This window comes from Acomys russatus, chromosome 1 (genome assembly GCF_903995435.1).
Source record: "Acomys russatus chromosome 1, mAcoRus1.1, whole genome shotgun sequence".
Taxonomy (NCBI): Eukaryota; Metazoa; Chordata; class Mammalia; order Rodentia; family Muridae; genus Acomys; species Acomys russatus.
Window position 1 is genome coordinate 118,383,559 of NC_067137.1, and position 19,963 is coordinate 118,403,521.

General features: G+C 47.2%; 1 protein-coding gene across 10 annotated transcripts in view; it reads left to right on the forward strand.

The window, feature by feature from the left end:
- The window catches only part of Ppp2r5c (protein phosphatase 2 regulatory subunit B'gamma), a 141,777-nt gene that overhangs the window by 70,186 nt on the left and 51,628 nt on the right, over window positions 1-19,963 (forward strand). For all 10 annotated transcript variants that reach the window (XM_051151494.1, XM_051151501.1, XM_051151497.1 and 7 more), the window contains one exon: window positions 11,892-12,091. In XM_051151494.1, the coding sequence (XP_051007451.1) occupies window positions 11,892-12,091 (200 nt within the window). The remainder of the gene's footprint in view (window positions 1-11,891; window positions 12,092-19,963) is intronic.

Here is a 19,963-nt window from a genome sequence, read left to right on the forward strand (position 1 = left end):
CACACCTGTAATCTCAGCACTCAGGAGGCAGAGGCAGGTGGATCTCTTGGGTGCGATGCCAGCCTGGTCTATAGAGTGAGTCCAGGATAGCCAAGTCTATACAGAGAAACCCTGTCTCAAAAAGCCAAAATAAAAAACAAACAACAAAACAAAGACATGTACATTCTTTCTCTCTGCTCTTGACGTGGATGTGGCTCGCCCCTTAGCTTCTTTCTCTGACTTCTACACTATGATTACAACCTGGAATTGTAAATGTGATAAACCTTTTCTCTTCTAAATTGCTTTTTGTCATGGCAAGAGAAACAAAACTAGAATATATTATCATCATCATCAGGCAGTTTTGAGTATTGTATGTGCTAAAGTTGTGAACAGTGTTTTTAAAGCAAAAGCCTAGGCCCTGGTACCCCCAACAAGCTTGCTCTTGCCACCTGTCCTACCATGAGTAATGGTGAAAAGCAGAGATTTATTCAGTTGGTCACATTGGAAAGAGAAACAAATAAAGGGGTCCAGTGACTCCATGCCTATCTTTAGGGGTACTGATGTGAAATTTAGGCTTAAACAGAGGAAGAATTGGGGCAGGTGGCAAGAGGTCTGTATAGTCAGGTAGTCCTGGCTGAGTTCTGGTACTGCAAGAAGTCTGGAGAAGTTCTGTCCTTGTCATCACTTGAAGGGGTCAACCTGGTTTCTTCAAGGGATCACTTCTGTTCCAGAATGTACCTTCTTTATTTGTGGGTTTGCCCTCAGCTGTGTGGAGGTGGGGGCAGCCCTGTCCTGTGAGGTTTTATTCTTTCAGGAATCCAGATCCCACTCTAGAGAGAAGGTTGAGGACAGTGACTTACCTCTGTGCCTTCAGCCACAGCAAAAGAGACAGACAGACACCAAGTGATGTCAGAAATGCCAGGCTTTGGTTTTCTGTGAGGGCCCAAGTGAGAAGTCAGTGCTTTCTAACAAAAATTGTTTCTTGGTGCCTGTTTCAAGAGGTCATGTCAGACGTTACCTAGTCATCCCACTCCATGTACATGAATTATGTTAGCTTATGATGCTGTCATAGGGTGAAGCTCACATGCCTGGAGCTGGGGTGACTCTGGTCCACCTAGCATTCATGAGGCCAGGTCTGTCCCTAGACCTCAAAAAATAAGAGCAAAAGAGATCATTGTCAGCACAGATGACAGTCTGCCAGTCCAGCACCCTAAGAGCCAAGCTAAGGTATAGTGACTGTGGGGGAGGCCAGGGACACAGGCTGTGTGTGGCTTGGCCTTCTCTTTGCTAAAGTAGGTCCTCCTGCTCTGGCCTCCTAATTCAGTGTCTCTTCCAAGGAGCTCTTGTCCCCAGATCAGGTTGCAGCACTCGCCTCTTACAAAGCCTCTGTAGTTCAAGTCCGTCTTCCCACGCTTCTGAGATCTTTCTGCACCGAGCCCTAGCTGCAGTGACCCCAGGGGAGGGGCACATGTGTCGAGAACAGGTGGTCCCCTGAGGCCCTCAGCTTAAGGCTCACATGGACACTGTGCTCTACTCTGGTACTACTGTGATGTAAATCTGTTTGAAAGTGTAGTGTCTTAGTTCAGTTGCCTTAGTCTGTTCCACTCAGAATGATCTGTTCCAGCAGATATGTGCGAGACTAGTGTAGATCCCAGGGATAAGATGGTGGCCTAGGCAAAGTCCCTGCTCTGTGACGTCATTCCACTGAGCACCAGTGTGGAAAACACAAGAAACATACCTGTACCTGGTGTCATCTTCAGTCATGACAGTGTCTTGTTGAGAAACATTGGTTTCCAGAGCGAACTCACCAGTTTGTCCCTTAGCTTTAAGTCCTGCGCTTTGAACAGTGGTTACCATAGGTAGTCTTCTCTGTCTGGTATAGTTGAAGCACCCCACAGTTACTGACAGCTCCATAGCTGTGGCTCCTGCTCCTCCTGAACAGCAGAGTGGGTCATGTATTAAAGCTCCTGCCACAACTCTCAGGAGGGAGGGCACTTCTCTGGCTTGAACAGACTCAGTGCTGTGCATGGTTACGTAGCTCTAGAAATTTGGGCAGAATATCCTGGTGGTGGGGATGTGTGGAGGATGACTGGCCTCACAGCACACAGGAAGCAGGAAGGGGGCATACAGGACTGAGCCAGGGCAAGATAACACAACAAGGAGGTGGGACAGCTGGGGCCCACCTCCTAAAATTGCCAGAACACCCCAAAATTGTCAAACGACCAAGCCCCCAACTTAGGAAGTTTTGGGAGAGCTATTTGTTGGGAGATCTGATCTATTTTGATGCTAATTAGTAAAAAGCCATCCCACCTGGATGATATTGAATCTACTCCTCAACTTAAGGCCCTAATTGTCACTTGCAAATAAGGTTAATTTTAATTCATTGATAATAGAATTTTGTATATTGATACAAAATAAGTTTAATTGTGATACACTGAAATAGAACTCACACACTGCATTTCTGCTCTGATAGGAGGTGCTGTGCACGCGGCTCAGTACCTGGTCTACTTCCGACACTCTGACAGTGCTGTTGCAGGCTGCTTAGGGTAATTAGGTAATGCAAGTCAATTGTTGATCAATTCACGGTCATGTCAAGTATAGAAATACATCCTAGGTTTAACAGATAGATACAATTCTATAAATAAACAAGGATACCTGCCCCACTATGCGAAGTAGTTAGAGGATTAATGTCTGCCCTGCCCCAGGTTAACTAAGGCTATTTTAAAATATAACAGGTGTCCGTGTCTTGATTGATTGCTAGCCGGGCATACTAATAATACTAATAATACAGATAATTTAAAAACAACAGCTATTTCCTATCCAAACCATAAAAGATCACCCTCCACCTTCCAGTCATAGTGGATCACCGCCTTCTGGAACAGATGGGCATGCACCCGCAGTCCACAGTGGGTCTCCACAGCAGTGCCCTCACCCCCCACGGTCTCAGGGCTTTTCTTTTAAGTTGAGGGTTGTACTCTGTCATCGGTGCCAGCACAGTGCCTGAATGTGTGTGTTGGATCGTTTCCAGTGCTGAGAGGGGACCCCAACCCTCAGCGTGTTAGAAACACACTTTGCACTGGGCTCGCCCAGCGCCTCCTGGAGCTGTTCTACCTCTGCTCCTTAAGACACAGCCAGGCCTGGAGCTCAGGGCCTCTTTCTCACACTGTTGCTTCACGCACATGTGGTAGGTCAGTACACATACCAAGTCACAATTTTAAAATGTTTGATTTCCTTTAGTATTTTATTTACTGTTTGCATATATACGTGTGTATGTGTGACTCTGAGCGTGCCACAGCACATGCGTGAAAGTCAGAGCGCTGCTTCAGGGCTTGCTTCTCTCCTTTCATCTTGGCTCAAAAGACCAGATCACAATTTTCTTTCTTTCTTTCTTTTTTATTTTCTTTCTTTCTTTTTTTAAGATTTATTTTTTATATAGTATTATGCCTTCAGGTGTGCCAGCAAGCCAGAAAAGGGCACCAGACCTCATTGTAGAATTATGAGCCACTGTGTGGTTGCTGGGAATTGAACTCAGGACCTCTGGAAGAACAGACAGTGCTCTTAACCTCTGAGCCATCTCTCCAGCACCCCTCCTACCCCCTCCAGATCCCTTAGTAGAAATAAGAGAATGAGAGACAACATCATTATGTAAGTACAGAAAAAATAATCAGAAGTCACTCAGGTCTTTATCTTGATTGTATAATTTTTAGATAAAGATAGCCTATGAAACCACATAGAGCACCCCATGGGGGCCAGAATAGGGCCCTGGACCCCTGGAGCTGACGTGACAGACAGCTAGACACTGAACTCAAGTCCTCTGCAAAAGCACTATGTGTTCCGAGTTACCGAGCCAATTCTTCAGCCCCCACTATTTGTTCTTACTGGATTTTTTCCCAAATACATTGTACTTAATTTTTTTCACTTACAATATAATTCACATACAGAAGCAGCTAAAGTGCAGTAAATAGTTATAAACCAGAAACCCATGGAACTACCACCCTGGCCAGATATCCAAAGGCCTCTCTGAGTCCTTCACAGCTTCAGGTGTGCCAGGTGAGGCTAAGTAACTCTTCCTCATGGCTGCTTTTGTGTCAGTGTTATGTTAGGATGCATCCACATCTGTCTGGCTATGTCTTATGCGTTCTCATCACTCTAGAATGATCCAGATGCTGCAGGGTACCTGTCTGATCCCCCGGCAGTGTCTCTAACATGGACTGTTAGAGCAGCACTGCTGGACATTGTCTTGTGTGTGCTGTGCTGCGTAGATGCTGACATCAGGAGGTGATGTGCTGGGTACAGGTCCAGAGCCCTGCAGTGGGCTGCGTGTGAACTGCTGGCTGCAGTTCTGCTCCTCCCTGCTGTGAGTGTGTGCCAACCCTTGTATTTTTGTTTGGTTTGGTACACTGACCCACAGACTTGCTGCGTAGCCCAAGCTGGCCTGTAGTTTGTCATTCTCCTGTCTCAGTCTACAGAGTTCTGGGACTGCAAACATGTAACCACAGACCTGGCTTCTTGGTGATGATAAAGACAGTTTTTGGCTTTACTATGGTTTTTCTTCTTGGTTTTTCGAGACAGGGTTTCTCTGTGTAGCCTTGGCTGTCCTAGACTCACTGTGTTGACCAGGCTGGCCTCGAACTTACAGAGATCCCCCTGCTTCTGCCTCCCAAGTGCTGGGATTACAGGCCTGTGCTACCCCGCCTATGGCTGTGGTTTCCTTGGTGAGTTTTTTAGTAATTGCTGGGTTTTGTGTCTAGAGTCCTCTAGTTCTTTCTCTTCCATTTTGTTTTATTTATGTATATAGTTTGAGACAGAGCCTCATTGTGTAGCCCTGGCTCCCCTGGAACTTGCTGTGTAGACTAGGCTGGCCTTGAACTCCCAGAGACCCACTGCCTCTGTCTCCCATGTTCTGGGATTAGGGCATGCCTGGCAGTTCTTTTAAGATATTCTTCTATAGTCGCTTAGTTTCCTTTCTATTGCTGTGATAAGTCAGCACGACCAAGTTGAGGAGAAAAGGGTTAATTTGGTTTACATGTCCCCGTCACAGTCTATGCTGAGAGGCATTCTGAGCAAGAGCTGAAGCAGAAGCCATGGGGAATGCTGCTCATTGGCTTGCTCTATCACCCAGGACCACCTGCCCCAGGGATGCTGCTGCCCATGACTGGCTGAGCCAGTCAAGAGCATGCTCCATAGGCTTGCCTACAGGCCAGCCTAATGGATGCATTTTTCTCAGTTGAAGTTCACTTTTAGATGACCCAAGTTAATGTCAAGTTGACAAAAAAACAAAAACCCAGTGTATTATTCTTTTAAAGGCATTAGCTCTTGCCTTTTAGATCTGAGTCTATGACGTTCCAGTTTATCTGAGTTTTGTGTAATGTGAATCAACTTCTTTCTGTCTGTGTATTTCCTGATCTGTATGTCCTGTGTTGAAAGGCTGACATGCTGTTTGTCCTGCAGTCCAGGGCTATTGTGACTCCTGGGTCCAGCCCTCTGCTGCCAGTGGCCACCCACAGGTCAGCTGTCCAATGAAGCTTCACAAACAGCCCTGCTTCTGGAACAGTGGCTCCTCCCACACAGCTCTGAAGGGTGCTCGGTCCCCTCCTGCCCTTGGCACTCCATTCATATACATGCAGGTTCTGCTGGCCAAGGCTCACGGAAGCAACCGTCAGGAAGTAGAATGCAGTATCTTTGAATACACGGGTAGGTTTCTCACGCAGCCTCCTACAACAACTGGATTATGGTGACCTCCAAGCTGGGGGGGGGGGGGCTCTCCCACTTCCTTCCAGTGCTTCTTGGAGGTCCTGGCTGGCACAAACACACAGGAAAGGGGGACACTCTGCCAGGGCTCGCACACTGAAGGAGTGTTTACAGAAACAGGGTCAGGTTCCATTAGTAAGCAGGGTAGCCAGTTACAGGTCGCCTTTTCTGCATTGCAACAGCCGTCTGCAATTAAACTTCTGGGGAGTATCATCTGCAGTAGCTTCAGAGCATAGCAAATCCCAAGAACACCCCCACCCCCAAAAAATAACCGTTAACACATTTTTATTCAAGATTGTCAGACTTTGTCGAAAGGAGAGCTTGAGTTGAGGAGTAGTTTACTTCTCAGTGTTAGGGTACTCCATATTGAAAACTTCCATGGTCCCCAACCCTGGATGGTGCAGGAAAGCCAGGTGAATGATCTTTTTCTTTTTTTCTCTCTTCTTTCTTTCTTTTGGTTTTTTGAGACAGGGTTTCTCTGTGTAGCCTTGGCTGTCCTGGACTCACTTTGTAGCCCAGGCTGGCCTCAAAGTGCAGGCTCCGCAGCACTCGGCGTGCACCATCACACCTGACTCAGGTGTGGCTTAACTGCAGGGGGTTACCTTGAGGGGCAGTGCTAGTAGAGGACAGCCTTATCTGGACAGGCACTAGGGCTTGGAACTCCCCATGTAGCCCAGGGTAGCCTCAGACTGCCCATACTCGTGTTTCTGCTTCCTGAGTGCTGAGGCTGCAGTGTGTACTTGCTAGGTAGACGTGGACATTCAAATGATTCATGGATTGTTCTTTAAAAAGAAAGTAGAGGGCTAGAAAGACAGCTCAGTTGTTAAGATCTGGATTCAGGTAGTTCCCAGGCAGTGGGTCAGTTCCAGAAAATCCAGCACCCCCTTGTGGCCTCTGAGGGTACTACACACACGTAGTGAACAGACATACAAGCAAGGAAAACACCTGTGCAACATAAAATAAAAATAACTAAATCTTAAAAAAAATAAAAAAAAAAACACAAAGTAACAGGTGTGGTGGTGTACAACTTTTATCCCAGCACTTTGGAGTCAGAGTCAGGAGCATCTCTTGAGTTCAAGGCTAACCTGGTCTACAGAGCAAGTTCAGAGTTATGTGGTGAGACCACACCTGACCAGAGAGTCTTTTTAACTCTAACTTGCCATGTAGAGGAAGGCTTGGCTTTTGAGTTTAGTGTTTGTTTTGGGTGTGGTATATGTGTATAGTATGTATGTGTGTGTGCATGAGGTCCTCATAACTAACTATGCTGTCTCCCTTGGCTTTTTTTTTTTTTTTTTTTTTTTCTTTCAAAATCAGAGTTCACATAATGCCTCTTGGCACAATGTGGCAGATGATTCATTAGGCATTTTCCATCACATATTCCATGATTTGGGTTAAAATCTGTACTTGGAGCCAGGCGGTGGTGGCGCACGCCTTTAATCCCAGCACTTGGGAGGCAGAGGCAGGCAAATCGCTGTAAGTTCGAGGCCAGCCAGGTCTACAAAGTGAGTCCAGGACAGCCAAGGCTACACAGAGAAACCTTGTCTTGAAAAACCAAAACAAAACAAAACAAAAACAACAAAAAAAATCTATACTTGGAATTGTCAGGGGTTTTTTTCTGCAATTGAGGCACATATTGCAAGTTTATCTGTGCCGATGATTATTGTATTAGTGACTATTCAGGACTCAGGAACCCTGCAGTGTTCTTCACTGGAGCATAGACATTCTCTGCGTTGGAGTGAGCTGGGCGATTTCGAGAAGATGTTCTTCTGTTTGTTTCTTATATCCCATAGTGCATCTTGAGAGCAGCCCCTGGTGATCAGCCCCATCCCTGGAATGCCATGCTGTGTCAAAATACTGCTTCTCCTTGCTGCCCTTCACCAGGGCACTTATAAAGGTGCAAGTGAGTGTGCCCATTGTGCCTCCCAGTCTGGTTGACTGCTGACTCTAAGAGGCAGTAGATTGGCTTTGCTATTTTGAGTTTGTTTGTTTGTTTGTTTGTTTTCTTTTGGTTTGTTCTTATTTTGGGGTTGTTTTTTGTTTGTTTGTTTGTTTGTTTTTTAGACAAAGTCTCATTTTGTGGCCCAGGCTGGCCAGGAACTCATTACGTAGCCTCAGGCTGGCTTGAATGTGAAGCAGTCCTCCTGCCACAGTCTTCTGAGATGCATTCATTCCGACACAGAGCGCACAGTGGAGGTGTGGGCTCCGGCTGTCTATTGATGATAGGCGGGTGTGAGCTGGGCAGTGACGAGCTCTGCAGGCTTTGTGAGTCCTGACTAGCCACTGACAGGATTCTAAGTGTAAGCCTCCACACTTCGATGTGCTTTTGAAAGGATGGTCATTTCTCACCCACCATCTCCCTCGTCTCTGAGGCCCAGAGCTAGTTGTCTGTCTTCCTTCTCTTCCCTACAGACATTGTGGGGAAAGTGTCTCTGTACAGTTCACACCTTAGCGTTGGAAGGACTTAACTGCCAGTAACTGGGAACTGCAGCACATTCGTAACAGACTGATGAAAACAAGGCCTGCTGAAATTAATGCACATGTGAGGTGCTCATTTCTCTCTCTAAGGTGAAGCACAGTCCTCTAGCACCTCAAAAATACACTGACCAAGAAGAGCTAAGTTAACTTGGATTTAAAATATGGAAATATTTGAAAGGAAGTAAGTGTGTTATTTTAACTACGGCCCTATTTCTTTTTTTTTTTTTTTAATTAAGGTTTGTTTATTTATTATTATGTATGCAGTGCTCTGCCTGCAGATACACCTGTAGGCTGGAAGAGGACATCATATCATATTGCAGATGGTTGTGAGCCACCATGTGGTTTCTGGGAATTGAACTTAGGACCATTGGAAGACTAGGCTGTGCTCTTAACCGCTGAGCCATCTCTCTAGCCCTGCAGCCCTATTTCACTGATTTTTTTTTTAATGGCCAAGTGGAATATTTCAATTTTTAAAAAGTCTTTTAGATTTATTTATTATTTTATGTATTTGCATGTTTGCCTGCATATATGTATATATAGCACACACATGCCTTGTGCCCTCTAAAGGTCAGAAGAGAGCCTTAGATCCTCCGGAACTGGACACAGATGGTTCCCAGCTGCCATGTGTGTTCGGAGAATCACACACATGTTGGTCTTATGTAAGAGCAGCAAATGCTCTTGACCACTGAGACAAATCTCCAACCCCTACTTTAATTTGTATTGTAAGACATGGCTCGCTATGTAACTCTCACTGCCCAGAACTCATTATGTAGACCAAGCTAACCTAGAACTCGGATCCTGCTGCCTCTGCCTCCCAGCTTAACTATGGGCTTCTTAGCTCTCTATAGTGCTGAGAAAGTGAACACACCGCAGGCAGAATCTACATAGACAGGCTGTGACGGCTACAGGCTTATTTAAGGCATTCTGGCAAGCTGGGATGTGAACAAAGGTGTAGGGCTGATGAGGATCAAAGGCTAGTAAGAAAGCAAGCCCTTTCCACGGAGAGCGCCGCTGTTGAGATGGCCAGCTGGCTCTGCATGCTGTGGTGGCTGATGTGGCTCTCAGGGCCTCTCAGGTATCATTCATCAGTACACCCCAGCCTCCTTGCCCTGCCTCAGTGCGTTTGATCTCTGTGTGGTTTGAAATGGGTCATGGGATTCATGCAGCAGCCTACATGCCTGTTCTCTCTAAAGTTCGCCATTGAGGGTTCAGATAAATAAAGCTGTCGCCATCAGAAGGCGCCTGCCCTCACATGGCAGCCAGGTGGGGATGGAGAAAGGGCCCTATAGAGCACCTCCCTGAGGAAAGTTGACAGTAGGGGTGGTGCCCAAGGAGTGTTGAGAAGGACTGTGACCTGAAGGGCACACTTGCTGGGGGAGGCTGGTATGGAAAGGTACCTGCAGGATGCCTCACACTCACCAAAAGAATTTATGCAAGTCCATCTATTATTAAACCAGAGGGGTGACTCAAAAAGAAAAAGAAAATTAATGTTTTTATAAGTCACTTAAAATGTAATGAATTACAGCTCACAACTGTGTACCCTGCACTTGAGAAACAGAGGCAGAAGGGTCACTGCAATTCTGAAGCTAGCCGGGTCTACATCAGGTTCTAAGCTAACCATGCTATATACCAAGAACTTGACTTTAAAAAATAAAATAGTAATAAAGCTATTATATATATTGAGAGACGTTAACAGTTTAATGAAAATTGATGTATTTTCCAAAACAAAACTTAAGAAAGAAGAATGCCGTAGTTTGTATTTTGGGGAATCTCTATGATGTCTGGTTTACTGGTGGGTGATCAAGACAGGGTTTCTCTGTATAGCCCTGGCTGTCCTGGCCTTGCTTTGTAGACCAGGCTGGCCTTGAACTCACAGAGATCCCCCTGCCTCTACTTCCGGAGTGCTGGGACTACAGGCGTGTCCCACCACGCCCAGCTTGTGCATCTATTCTACACCAGCTTGTGGTCGTGTGATTCTTTGGTTGGATGTAGGAAGGTGTGGTCTTGAGAGAGGCCCTTACAGAGAATTGCAGACATCTTATCAGAACTTAGTGAGCGGTTTGTTGAGGGGTGACTCTGCATGTGACTGACAAAGATGAGTTGCAGGCTCATTTTATCCTAAACACTTGAAGTGACAGTTTGGCTCTTGAGTGGTGTCATAGTGTCATTTGCTAATCACCAGGGAAATAGTGGCTGGTTGAGAGGTACACTGGGCCAGCCTCTGACGTGCTCTGTGCAAGTACATGAGTCCTGCACATCAGACCACCAGTCTCTTCTTCAGCCCAGAGACACCATCAGCCTCTGGTTGATACATTTGTCTGAACTTCTGTCCTGTGTTTGAATCCAGTTCATCTTCATCACCTGACAGTGACTCTCTAAACCTGCTTCTGTATCTTTGCTGTCTCATTAAAAATGAAACGAAAGGCGTCAGTATCTTTAAGTAAGTGCTCACTGAAGAAGTTCTGGTTACCCACGTGAAGATCAAGCTGCCCATCAGTTACAGGTGTGTAAGGAGTCTAGGTCCAGTCCACGCATGCTCTTTGGTTGCTGCTTCATCTCTGTCAGCCCCCATGGCCTAGGTTAGTTAACTCTCTTGGTCTTCTTGTGGAGTTCTTGTCCCCACCAAGTCCTTCTAGTCTTCCCCTATCCCCACCCCCACTCTTCCACAGGACTCCCTGAGCTCCACCTAATGCTTGGCTGTAAGTCTCAGCATCTGATTCAACCAGCTGCTAGGTGGGGCCTCTCAGAGGACAGTTATGCTAGGCTCCTGTGTATAAACATAGCAGAATATTGTCAATGGTGTCATGGGCTGGCTCTCTCCAATGGGGTGGGTCTCAGGTTGGGCATTCCCTCAGTGCTCTGTCTTTATCTCTGTACATCTTGTAGGCAGGGTACATTTTGGGTCAACGGTTTTGTAGGTGGGTTGGTGTGTGGACTCTGTGGTCTGCTTTTCAGTTACTTCCCCCTAACAGGACTGCCTTTCCTGGCCTTCGTGGATGAGCTCAGTCCTGATGTGCTTGCTGTCCCTTTTCTAAGGAGAAGGCAGGGTTAGGGGGGAGGTTGGAGGGTGGGGCTGGGAGGGGGAAGGTTGGAGGGTGGGGCTAGGAGGGGGAAGGTTGGAGGGTGGGGCTGGGAGGGGGGAGGTTGGAGGGTGGGGCTGGGAGGGGCGCTACAATTGGCTGTAAAGTGAATAATGATAAAAGACGATTAAAAAAAAAAAAAAGAAGTCACAATTGCAGTGACTATAGTACTGCCACCCTGAGCATGTCACCCAGAGTGAGGAATGGAAGGGATCTTGAGGAACACCAAGGGGCCACCTTTACTGCAGATCTTTGTGCAGATGCAGTTGCTGTGTGTTGGGCAGCCAGAAGCCTGTCCCCTGTCCCGCTGTACCTGTCACACCTGCCTTTGAAGCTGTCACCCAGACCCTGTCTCTCCTGCTGCTTGACCTCACCCTTCTTTTTGCTCAGCCAAGGGCCTGATGGGTGCTGTTCAGGAAAGGCTTGTCCATTGAGTGCCTTCAGAAGGGTTGGTTGTGGCAGCCTGGGGTCTCAGCAGTGACCAGCTGCGAGGTACCGCCCCTCCACTGTTTAAGGAATATTTAAGCACTCTTCACCTCACCCAGTGTGCCCAGGCCTGTGAGATAAGCATCTTTGTGACTGAGAGCCCTCCCTCTTGCCTTTCAGATGTTCCTCCTGCGGATCAAGAGAAGCTTTTCATCCAAAAGCTGCGTCAATGTTGTGTCCTCTTTGACTTTGTTTCTGACCCACTGAGTGACCTGAAGTGGAAGGAAGTAAAGCGGGCTGCCTTAAGTGAGATGGTGGAGTATATCACCCACAACCGGAATGTGATCACAGAGCCCATCTACCCAGAGGTCGTCCACATGGTAAGTGGCACAGCACACTGCGTACCTGAGACCCTAGCCCATCACAGCCACACCCAGGAGAGTCCTCCCCCTCCCCCAAGATTTGGACATGCCCCAGGAAAAAAGAGTGCCATGTGTCCTAGTGAGGAGAGGGACTGTTGGCCTTCATTTAACCCTGGCCATTCCCCCATGGGGTGGGATGTTAGAACTTGGTTTATGTTTACTGTGGCCGCCTGAGTTCTTTGGCTTGACTTGTAAGCATATGTAACATTAGTGCTGCTGCCCTGGTGTCGTTTAGAAGAAACATCTTGCCCATCCATGGGCAGAGAAATCCCAGCACTCAACAGAAAACAGATGCCCAGGGTAGGGGCAGGACTCATTCTTTCTAATTCCAGTTCTGACACACTGGATGTCAGCCTCAAGTCCTCAGTCGGGAAGAGTCAGGAGCATCACTGAGCATCTGTCTTCACAGCAGCATCCATGGTTTTATATTCTCCATGTTACGTTTATAGTCAGTCTTCTTAGAACTTCCTTAATGGCACAAATCAGGAGTATAGCTTTTCTTCCATGATTATTAAATTTGTAATTACATCAAATAATTAAAATCCATTTTCTTCACTCATTTAAGATGAATGTATTGAACTTAACTTTCTTTTTTGGTTTTTTGAGACAGGGTTTCTCTGTGTGTAGCACTGGCTGTCCTGGAGCTTACTTTGTAGACCAGGCTGGCCTCAAACTGGCTGTCTCTGCCTCTCAACTGGAATTAAAGGCGTGTGCCACCACATCTGGCGAACTTAAAGCTTTCTTTTAAAATTAAATGTACTTCTCGTACCTACTAAGTTTGTCAATAAGTCAGTTACAGTACGGAATATTTCTATTTTCAAACAATCTTGGCAGCCAGTATTGCTTAATTTACATTCTTTAACCCAAAAAAGAAGAGTCTGCCCTGTTTTGGTCAGATGCCTACCCTTGAGCCAAAAGTGCTCCAGACTGCTTGGCTCAGTTCACAATTGTCTTCCCTGGAGCAATGGGCAGTACTGAAGCACTGGGGCCACTCCGGAGGCTTGCTTGCTCGGACTGCTGGTCATTGCTCCCACCTCTGTGGCAGAGATTTCCTAGCTAGCATCTCTGCTTCTGTCTCAGCTCTCTTCTCTCTCCTGGGTACCATGCCCTCCCTCAGGGTGAGCAGGCAGCTCCCAGATGAATTTGATGCCCCTTTCTGGAATCACCACTGTGCTCTAGGTAGTCTGGGGGAGAAAGAACATGGTTCTGTCTGCCCCTACCAGCTTTCATCCCATGTAGGAGACAAGAGTGTAATAAGCCAACCAGTACTTTGTTGGCTTGAGAAATGCATTGTTGCTGGGTGTGGCTGCACATGCCTTTAATCTCAGCACTCGGGAGGCAGAGCCAGGCACCAGCCTGGTCTACAAAGAGACAGCCGAGGTTGCACAGAGAAACCCTCCCCATCTCGAATTTAAAAAAAAAGAAAGAAAGAAAGAAAGAAAAAGGAAAATGTATTGTTTCAGACAATGGTAGTACTGGAAAAAAACAACCCGGAGTTGCAAGGCTGATAGTGTGATTTCTGCTCTTTTCACACGTGGACGAGAAGGTCCAGAGAGGAGAGTCATGAACTGCTCAGACTGTCAGATATCTGTGTGTGTGTGTGTGTGTGTGTGTGTGTGTGTGTGTGTGCGCGCGCGCGCGCGCGCGCGCGTTTCTGTGTATATGTCTATGTGTATGTCTGTGGGGTTTGTGTGTGTGTGTGTGCATGTTTGTCTGTGTTTCTCTGTCTGTTTTGTGTGTGTGTCTGTGGTGTGTGTGTGTGTGGCTTCCCAACCCTCCTGTTTGTGTAGTGCTTTGGGAGCAGACTAGGAGCAGGGAAAGATTGGATTCTTGTCTTCCTAGTTGTTGTGTCTGTATGGACTGACGCTATGACAAACTACCTGACCGTGAGGAAGGCATGGTGGTTGGCAGTTTTGTCCGTTGTGTGACTTGTGCTCATCTTGGTAAGTCAGGAAACCAAGAGAGCTCCGCCAGCCTGTGCCCCTCAAAGACCCACTTCCAGTGACTCATTTTTGCCAGCCACACCGTCTCCCTCTTCAGAGGTTCCACCAAAACAGTGCCGTGTGCTGGGGAACAGGTGTTCAAACACATGCCCACGGGGGACATCTCAAACCCAAACTAAGAGAGCAATGATGAAGGTACAGTGAAGGAAGGGTGGCCTGGGACGTGGCTGTAGTGTGTGAACGCTGCAACACAGAAAGCACATGTGGAATTCAAACAGCCTCCCAAGCTTCTATCCCAGTGAGTCCTGCTTAGGTCCTTTCTAATGAGAATGGCCAGCAGCCGTGCTTGATGGCCAGGCCTTTGCCGGTGCTTGATGGCTACCTGCTGCTGTTTCTTCGGTTTGGAATATGTACAGATTTTGTTCCTAGTGTTTTTAGAGACATTAATTTCCATTAACCCTAAAGAATTCGTAGCATAACTGTACAGACATTACATATTTGACTGGAGTGCTGTGTGACTTCCTAGTGGCTGTAAGATGTTATTTATCTTCTAGCTCACTCCCTCCCTAAGGAATTTGTGGGTTTGGCATAGAGGGTGTGTGTGTGTGTGTGTGTGTGTGTGTATGTGTGCGCGCGCGCGCGTGCGTAGGTATATTCATTCTGATCATATAATATTTCTCCCCAGAGGAAATCCTGTCCTGATTCCTTGCCACTGCCTGCACGGAGTAACCTTTGACCTGCTTTCTGTCTCTGTGACTTGTCCAAGACATTTCAAGAAATGCTCTCACACAGCATGTCTTTCATGACAAGCATTTCCAGAGAGTGTGTTTGAGTCTATCCCATATCATAGCCTATGCTTTTATTTAATTTCTCTGTTTTTGGACAAATAATTTTATCATGATGTTCTATTATATAGATACACATTTTTTAGATTTTTAATTTTATTTTTATTTTATGTATATGGGTGCTTTGGCTGCATGTGTGTCTGTGGATCATGTACCTCAAAGGCCAGAAGAGGGTGTCACATTCTCTGGTCCTAGAATGACAGATTTTTGTTAGCTGCCATGTGGGTTCTGGGAATCAAATCTGAGTCCTCCGTAAGAGCAGCCAGTGCTCTTAACCACTGAGCCTGGTCCCCACTCATTCATAAGCTGGTGGCCATTAGCGTCATTTCTGGCCTTTTATTTTGTTTTGGTGTGACAATGTCTCATTAGCTAGTCCTGGCTGACCTGGAACTCTGTGTAGACCAACCTGGCCTGGAATTTACAGAGATCCATCCCCCTGCCTCTGGGATTGCAGGCGTTGGACTTGGGTCCTTGCACATACAGCTGCCATAAGCAGCACTGGTGCAAACTGTCTTTCTTGGGTGTGCACCTCACAGTGTGAAAAGCTGCCCAGCTGTTTTCAGAATGGCCACAGGAGTTCACACTCCTGTCTGTAGTCTTGGGTGTGAATTTCTTTACACCTCCAGAACCTTGTTGCTTATTTTTTGATTCCAATGTCCTCATCAGTGGGACTCGGCAACTTACTGTGGTTCTGACTCACGTTTTGTCTGGCATCTTTTCATGTATTCTGTGTGTTTTCATATACCAAGGTGTTAGCCCACTATAAGCCAGGACTGTACAGGCCAGCTAGTGTGACCTTTCCCTTTGCAAACTAATGGGGCGTGGCTGTAGTGGGCAGCAGGATGCAGAGAGGACACTTGACCTCCTGGTTCCCAGCTTGGGGCGTGGCTGTAGTAGGCAGCAGAATGCAGAGAGGACACTTGGCCTCCTGGTTCCCAGCTTGGGGCGTGGCTGTAGTGGGCAGCAAGATGCAGAGAGGACACTGGCCTCCTGGTTCCCAGGCTTGCATTGCAAAGCTCCACTATGTCCTCAGTTCAGACCATAAATATAACCAGCCATATGCATTTCCAGTTAAATTATCTAGTTAATCTGTTTTTCAGGCATGGACATTTTCTTTTTTAAAGGTTTATTTATTTACTTTTATGTCTGTGAATGCTCTGTTTTTATGTACATCAAAAGAGAAAATCAGATTCCATTACAGATGGTTGTGAGCCACCATGTGATTGCTGGGGATTGAACTCAGGATGTTTAGAAGAACAACCAGTGCTCTTAACCGCTGAGCCATCTCTCCAGCCCAATTTTTTTTTCCTGAGACAAGGTTTCTCTGTGTATCCCTGGCTGTCCTGGAACTCTCTTTATAGACCAAACTGGCCTCAAACTCACTCTGCCTTGAGTGCTGGGATTAAAGGCGTGTGCCACCACGCCTAGCATGGCATGGACATTTTCTAACAGTCAAAATGTAGGTAGCAAAACTAAGTTGCAGTCTAGTTAAGATGCTCAAAAGTAATAAAGGTGAGACTGCTTTGTCTGCAGTATTTAAAGGGTTGGAGTTGGAGTGGAACCTCAAAATCTGAAGAAGATAGATTCATGTCCTGGTTTTTACATGTGATTTTCAAAGCTTCAAGCCTTTGTCCAGATCATCACAGGTTTCTGGTGAAAGTCAGACGTATTGCCATAGTAACACCAAGACTTTGACTCTTCCACTATGTTGGCATTGTGCTGATGAGACAGGGGCAATAATGGGTACAATATATGATGGTAAGAAGCCAGCTGCTGGCCCTAAACTGACCACTATGTTCATTTCCACACCCACAATGAGAAACATAAAACTTCAGGTCTGGCTAAAACAGAGGGGTACATTAATGCCATTACATCACGACCTTTTACTGCTCTCTGATGAGCTCTGGAAGATGGCTATAGTGTTTGCATGACACCCAGGGACCTTGAACCGATGCCTTCAAAGAAGGCGTGTAGTGGTGTGGTACAGAATTTGCCACAGTTTGCATGGAAATTGTTTCTACCTGAAAAATTACTGATCAGACTTCAATATTTAGCAGGCATTTTTCTAAAAGAGGAAGGAAAGGAGAGACAGAGACAGAGAGAGGCAGAAAGAGAGAAGCAAATCAGTATTTTCAAGATAACATAAGCAAAGTCACTCACAAGCAAAAGATGGGTTCACACGAGCATATGGCCCACCTGGGTTAGACTGTAAGCAGGAGCCATGACCCCTGTTGAGGTCTCTTCCCCGAGCATGTCACCTGTAGTCACTCACTACAGGCCCAGTTTACCTGGCTGCTGACTGTTCCTCCCTTTCAGTGCATACCTGCGTGAGGCAGAATGGCCCAGCTATGTTCTGTACAGCCACACCCAGTGTTTGAGTCACGGTTCTCTAGAGGGACAGGACTGAGAATGAATGAATCATAGAAAGGAGATTTATTAGAGTGGCTTACAAGCTGTGCTCTAGTCAGCCCAACCGCAGCCTTCTACCATGGAAGGTCTAGCTCGTTGTTCAGTTCGTGAAGAAGGATGTCTCGGCTGGTCTTTGGTGTATGCTGAAATCCCAAAGAAATAGACTGCAATACCAGTGAAGGAATGGCCTTGCCAGGCAGAGTGAGAGAGAGAGAGAGAGAGAGAGAGAGAGAGAGCGTTTTTCCCTGTCCTTTGTATCAGCTGCCCAGAGTAAAGGTGGATCGTCCTTCCTCAAAAGATCTATAGTAAAGGTGGATCTCCACCTCAAAAGATCCAGATTTAGGGCCTGGAGAGATGGTGCAGCAGTTAAGAGAAGAGCACTGACTGCTCTTCCAAAGGTCCTGAGTTCAATTCCAGCAACCACATGGTGGCTCACAACCATCTATAATGGGATCTAATGCCCTCTTCTGGTGTGCAGGTGTGCATGCATTTAGAGCACTCACATGCATAAAATAAATCCTTAAAAAGAAGGGCAAATATATCCAGATGTAAAGTGGGTCCTCCCACTTCAAATGGTTTAGTTAAGGAAAGATTGCCCCACAGGTGTGTCCAGCCACTTGAGTCGTAGTTGCAGATGTGGTCAGGTTGACAGCCAAGTGTAGCCAACCCAGTTACTCCAGGCACCTCGCAGTACCACTCTTCCCGCCCAGCCCCTCAGCTTTAGTGAAGCCCTAGCTGTTCTCAGAAGCACTTACAGTGTTCCAGCTTCTGGCTAACTTCTCCCACAGCAGACCCTAGTAGGTAGAATGGTAAAATGTTCTTTTGGGGTCCCTGGTCATTTTTAGAAACTTAGAAAGATCCTGATTCCAGAAAGGTTAAGGACAGCTGTCACCAGAGGTCCAGGTACCCAGATGCCCCTGGGCCCTGCCAAGCAGAACCCTGGTGATGCCCTGCAGCACTGGTGTTCATCTGCTGTCCAGGTTGCTGGTAGGTATATCTGTCATAGGTTTAACAGAAACTCCTGGCTTCCTTTCTGGGCTCACGCCAGGGTCACAGTGTCATGGCTGAGTCATTGAGGTCAGGATTGCTAATAGACATGGGCCTGCCATGGTTCCTTTCTATAGAAAAAAGCAGAAAAAAAATTTTTTTGAATCAGCCAGCATGCCAAGTGCTGTGGGAAGACCAAGGTGAAGAGACAGGCCCTGGCATCTGGCACCGTGGCTCCCTGGGCCTAGGAAGGAATGGAAAGACCAGTTAGTTTTGGTTTCGTTTGGTTTTGGTTTTTCGAGACAGGGTTTCTCTGTGTAGCCTTGGCCATCCTGGACTCACTTTGTAGACCAGGCTGGCCTCAAACTCACAGTGATCCGCCTGCCTCTGCCTCCCGAGTGCTGGGATTAAAGGCGTGCGCCACCACACCCAGCAGAAAGACCAGTTAGAAGTGCTCCATTTTAAGCCTTCCTACCCTGAATGAGTTAGTTTATGTAAAAATAAAGCAAAACCCCTCTGACTGCAAATTCTCTGAGAGGAAAGTTGAGGTCCTGTATCACTGAGTTCATGCGATGCTACTTTCTACAAAGCCTTGAGGACAGATAAGGATCTGGATAGAGCATTGTTTGAGTAGATTTGGCTGGTTCAGGGCCCTTCACAGCACAGGAGCTCTGGGATTACCCAGCCATCCGTGCTGGTCACCAAGCAAACACAGCTGGCGCACTCACTTGAGTCAGGACACAGGTCACATTTCTTACGGACTCCAGCACCCTGTTGCCTTGTGGTGCTCCCATTGAGAAGCCCACTCAGAGCCTGCCTGGACATGTCTGAGAGACCAGACAGCAATAGGCACAGATCAGAGCTGAGGGCTGTCCAGGTAGCCTGACCACTGTCACTGTCAGGAGGATGAGCTGATCCACCCTGAGCCAGAGAGTAGGGCAGGGTGGTGCCTGGCAGGGGCCATGCTCGAAAGGTTTGTGGCTAGAGTCTGGCCCTGAGGAACCTGAGAAAGCCCATTGATAGAGGCGGTGCCTTGCGGGGCTGCCTGCCCCTTCACTCCAGCTGCCTTTGCAGAACATGTAGGAAGGGCTTTGACATGGGACAGAATGACTGACAGACGAGCACTGAGGCATTTCAGAGACAGTAGAGTAAGCTACTTAGCTAGGATGGCTGAGAGAAAGGAGCAGTTGTGGGTGGGGTACTAGGGTATGAACAAGAGGTGGTGTGGATTTGATTTGAGATGTTTAGGGAAGGAAGCTACTGCCCAGGACTCTGACTTCTCACACAGGATGACAGCTGCAGTTCCAGGTGCCGATGCCCAGGTCACTCCTGTGTGTGCTCAAAGGAGAACTTGCTGGACACTCTAGGGTAGCTCAGCCATGGTGCATGGACTCCCAGGGACAAGTTTCTCTCTGCCCCCTGTCCCACACTCAGTGTGCTGCTTTAGTCTCTTAGACATCCTTTATGGGGTGATGGCTTTTGTCAGTCTCCAGGGAAAGACTAGCCCTCCGACACCAGCCTGTTTGTCCCCAGGCCTGTTTGTCCCCGTGTCTCCTGCCTGCCCTTGGGCTGTAGCCATAACCAAGGGCACACAGCACAGTAGTGTTGGGGAGGAGTGAGGATAGAACACTCTGTGTTTGCTGATT